At 35.9% G+C, this 4,216-nt stretch overlaps 1 protein-coding gene across 1 annotated transcript; it reads left to right on the top strand.

The window, feature by feature from the left end:
• Positions 1-380: 380 nt before the first annotated feature.
• LOC145765925 (uncharacterized) lies at positions 381-2,748 on the top strand. Its single transcript, XM_082577586.1, has 4 exons — positions 381-489; positions 1,005-1,094; positions 1,554-1,664; positions 1,907-2,748. The coding sequence occupies exons 1-4, from the start codon at positions 462-464 to the stop codon at positions 2,029-2,031; spliced, it is 354 nt and encodes a 117-aa protein (XP_082433712.1). The 5' UTR covers positions 381-461; the 3' UTR covers positions 2,032-2,748.
• Positions 2,749-4,216: the final 1,468 nt, after the last annotated feature.

The following is a 4,216-nucleotide window of genomic DNA, read 5'->3' as shown; positions in this document are numbered from 1 at the left end:
ATTGGAGCAGTCATCGGATCAGTTGCATTCGTGTGCATAGCTCTTGTCATCGTGGCAATGTTGTTGATAAGGCGGAAGCACGACACGTAAGCAAGACTTAGCTGGTTTAACAACAATGGAAAAAGTTTTCAATCTTTTTTTTAAAGTCACCTTTTTTCTTACTATCGTTAAACAGGATCCTATAGATTACAAATAAATTGAAGTTTTAAAAGTTTTGTGAAATTTTTTTTCGAACGATTGAAATTGCACGGCATCATTATCCAACAAGAGCTGAATCATCGATAATGGTTTGTTAGTTTTTGCTAGGTGACAAGTGCCATCATCTGATAGGCTAACATTTTGAAAATGTCCCGTCTTGCAGAAAAAAGAAGCAAAGAGTAAGCACTTCTTCGAACCAATGTTCTGGAGTTTACGAAACAGTTGGACCAGCACTCCCTCCCTCGAGGTCACCCTCTAAAAAGATGTCAACTCTAAACAAATTCCACCTAAGTAAAAATAACCTTCATGTCTCTAATTGCTAAGTTGTGACCGTTGGAGTGGTGGCTGTGTTGGGAAGTCATGATCGTTGTTGTGGTGTAATTATAAATGCAACTCACTTTTAGACAATATTTTCCATGAACCTCAAAATTGGTTGCAGTTGTCGTCAAGTAGGTCTAACGTAGTTATTTATAGTCAGAGATCTTTCAGCGACAGGGCTAATTTTTAATATTTGCATCATCAGATTATTATCCGACAACCTCACTGCGTTATGTAAGAAAGAACACAATCGTTACCGTCTTTTTAATGTCTTTGGTATGACCCGGCCAGTTGTAGGGTGACAACAAATAAAAACCCAACAAGACTAATAAAGATTTTGTCTTTTATCATGGTGTTTCAACAGTAAAAACAAAAAGCGTTTTAATAATGAAACAACACAACTATTTGCTTTAAAAAAATCTCTCTTAAAGACGACTTCTCGTTTCTATTTGTTTATTGAAACTTTTTGTATGGGCATTGAATCACAGTTCGGGAAACAGGAACGGACCAAGATTACATCGCACCAGAAACAATTCCGACAATTCCACAACTTTCACACAAAACTTCGAAACAAAATGGTAAATATAACATTTTTGAAAAATCAGTTTTATTGACAAGTTATCGCGTGATTTCTTTTGTCAATTCATGAAGTGATTTAATTTAAACATAACATGTGATGTTTTTGTATTGTTCTATGAAAATCGTGGAGAACTCAGCTTTTCTATTTCAAACTTATTGGTTATAGATAAAAAATAAATATTGTACAAATCCTACAAAAACAAATCCTGGTTATTGAGCTTATAGTTGAAGCAGATTTGGTCTGCTAATTTGAGCTAACTTTGTGAAAACGATTAAGCTTTAAATAAAATAATTAGCTTATTACATGCAGTGGCTATACCCAGTACTGAATTAAAAAAAGAATGTTTATTTAAACATCAAAATAGTTTTTAACCTCATGACAATATTGCTTTGACTTTTTATGCGGTGTACAACGTTGAAATAATAAAAGTACAACATAGGCTGCGCATTTTTTGAAGGTTCGAAAGCCACTTTAACGATGGAAGCTCAAGCCACAAACTTGCCTCCAGAAAAAGCACAGCAGGGTACGGTCATAAACGAAATGTTGACGAAATCAGCAGATGACACAGGTAAAATTTTGAAGAAAACAATTTATATTAGAAAGTGAGATAATAGCCTTTGGAATTGGATTGTTTTTTGTAAAACAGACTAAATGGTACAGAGAGCAATTAATATGTGCAACAGACATTCAGATCCATTCAAAATGATCGTAGTGTTACATTTTCGTCTTGTTTAACACAAATTTCTCAATTCTAAAGCCAGCGACTTTTTCTTTTTAATCTGTGTTCTCAAAGTATACTGTTGTTTTCAGAAAGTAGTACTCAGAAAAGTGCAGACAAAAAAGAAGAAAACGCTTATCTAGATCCACTCCCAAGAGAGCCTGGAGTGTTGCCGACTGATGAGAACAACTACTTGGTTCTGGATGGCGGATTTTAAAAATCTTACCTGAGACACTCTGCATTTATTGATATGTTTTTATATAAAAACTGATATAGCAAGAAAAGCAGAAAGAAACAATCGGAGAGTACAAACTACGGTGGGTTACTTCTTTAGGTGCAATGTTTAGACGATTAATGCTTAAAAAATTGTATGAAAAACTGTGTCCAATATTAGCTCATTAGTCATTACAGTACTTTGTTCAATCATCTTCGTTTAATTATATCAGCGACGTAGTTACAGAGATACATTTTAGCGTAAAATAGCCACTTGATATTTCAATACTTCCTGTTACGTAACAATCTCAGTGCTAGACAGAACTAAAAGAAAGAGCACAAAATGACCACATACGGCCTGCAAGTCAGCTGCCGTCATTTGGAATTATGGTAACTTTAGATTAATGTGTTAAAAGAAGTCCCATGACAGAAGTTAAACCAACACAAATTTATTTCTGTCAAAAGTGCTGACTGCTGATACATCGATTTTACTTGCCAAGCAAAATATTTGCGTGGATATTTCAATTCTACACACAATAAAAATAAATAAATCTATCAGGTAGAAGGATTGCAAAATTTTAAATTACCTCTTCTGCCAAGAAATGTTGACCACACCACCAAATCTCCCAAATTTGAGAGGAAGCCTCCAAAGCTGTCAACCTTAGTAAGTAAAGCTTTGGTAGAGAGTTTGCTTTGTTGAACCATAGAGAAATAAAACAGAGTAACCTTAGCGGGTTTAACATAGCCTACTTTTTACCGCATAATTTACTCGTAATCATTCCTGTATCATTTGTTTCAGTTTGTGCTTTTCAGTCCAGAGTGTCGTTACAGTTGTAGTGCAAAGTCAAATTTATCTTTCGATTTTTCAGGTTATGTATATTGCAGATTTAGTTCCTGATGAGGACACACGTACGTGTCGAAAACGTTTGAGTTTATTTTAATTATTATGTTATGCTTTTTGTGTGTAAAAAAGTATGTTAAACCCGCTAAGGTTACTCTGTTTTATTTCTCTTAGTAAGTAAGTAGAGGATATTCGTCTGCCAGCCCATTTCCAGTTTAATCCAGTTGAAGGGGGATGCTATTGCGTCACATTGAGAAACTTAAAAAACCGGCGTGATCTGACTTCTTCGAATTGACTTTGCCAGCTTTTCCAAGGCGCAAATCTGTCACCTCACGATAATCGTTGTTTATCACATTTAGTGCAGCGATGTGTACAGTATCGTTGACAGGGGAGTCCAGGAGGTTCTTTTAGAAACGGGCCCGGGGTGACTTTAGGGGCCCGTGACCTTTCTAAGGAGCCCTGGAACTTGAAGATGCCAACACGTATTCATAGGATGTAGTGCGTTTTTATTACAGTGTCTTAATTTGGGGTCCAAGAATCACATTGGTACCGGGCCCACAATATCCTCTCAACGGCTCTGGATGTGTAACATATAGGTAAAACCGATTGCAAAACTTACAACAGATTTTATTTCAGTACGCAAAGACAGGGGGTCTTTTGAAAGCGAAAGACTTCAGAGTGCTTATACAACATTATGTGTTTCGCACATTTATCTTGTTTTTTGTTTTGATGTTTTTCATTTGAGTGATTTCTGTGCTTCTGAAATGAAATATTTGATACCGATAAACAATATACTGGCAAGAGTGTAATCATATAGAAACGTGAAGAAAACGATTTGGATTCTGTGACTGCGCTATAGTTGTAGACCTGCACGTTTCTATGTAGCCTAGGTTATATGAAAACTATGCATGCCCTTTTTAACGCTAAAAAGGGCATGCATAAATATTCGCGTTTTCTTTCTTATCCATTGGCATGCTTTTGTATAATGTTTGCATGGTTGAGAGAGACTTTCAGCTGATCTTTGTATTTCATTTTTGGTCTTCCGGGGATCTTTTATCTGTCTCTAGTTCACCATAAAGCATTATTCGAGGGAGCCTCGTTGGGTCCATTCGCACGACATGCCCTGTCCACCGTCCAGCGAAGGCGGTGTTGCAATATGGTGGTTTCTAAACTGGGCAACCGGGACAATCATGGATTACAACTGAGACTTTAATTCACCTTATCATCACGAATTGTAGCTGGAACGTTTTTGTTTCAAATGAGTTAAAACGAAAATAAAGTGCGTTGATTTTTAAACTTTTTTTTATTCAAATAAAAATGAAAAATTCTTGGTGGTGATTGAAAACAT

Source organism: Aplidium turbinatum, chromosome 3, assembly GCF_918807975.1.
Source record: "Aplidium turbinatum chromosome 3, kaAplTurb1.1, whole genome shotgun sequence".
Taxonomy (NCBI): domain Eukaryota; kingdom Metazoa; phylum Chordata; class Ascidiacea; order Aplousobranchia; family Polyclinidae; genus Aplidium; species Aplidium turbinatum.
Note: the sequence above shows the minus strand (reverse complement) of the source record. Positions and strands in the feature narration are given on the sequence as shown.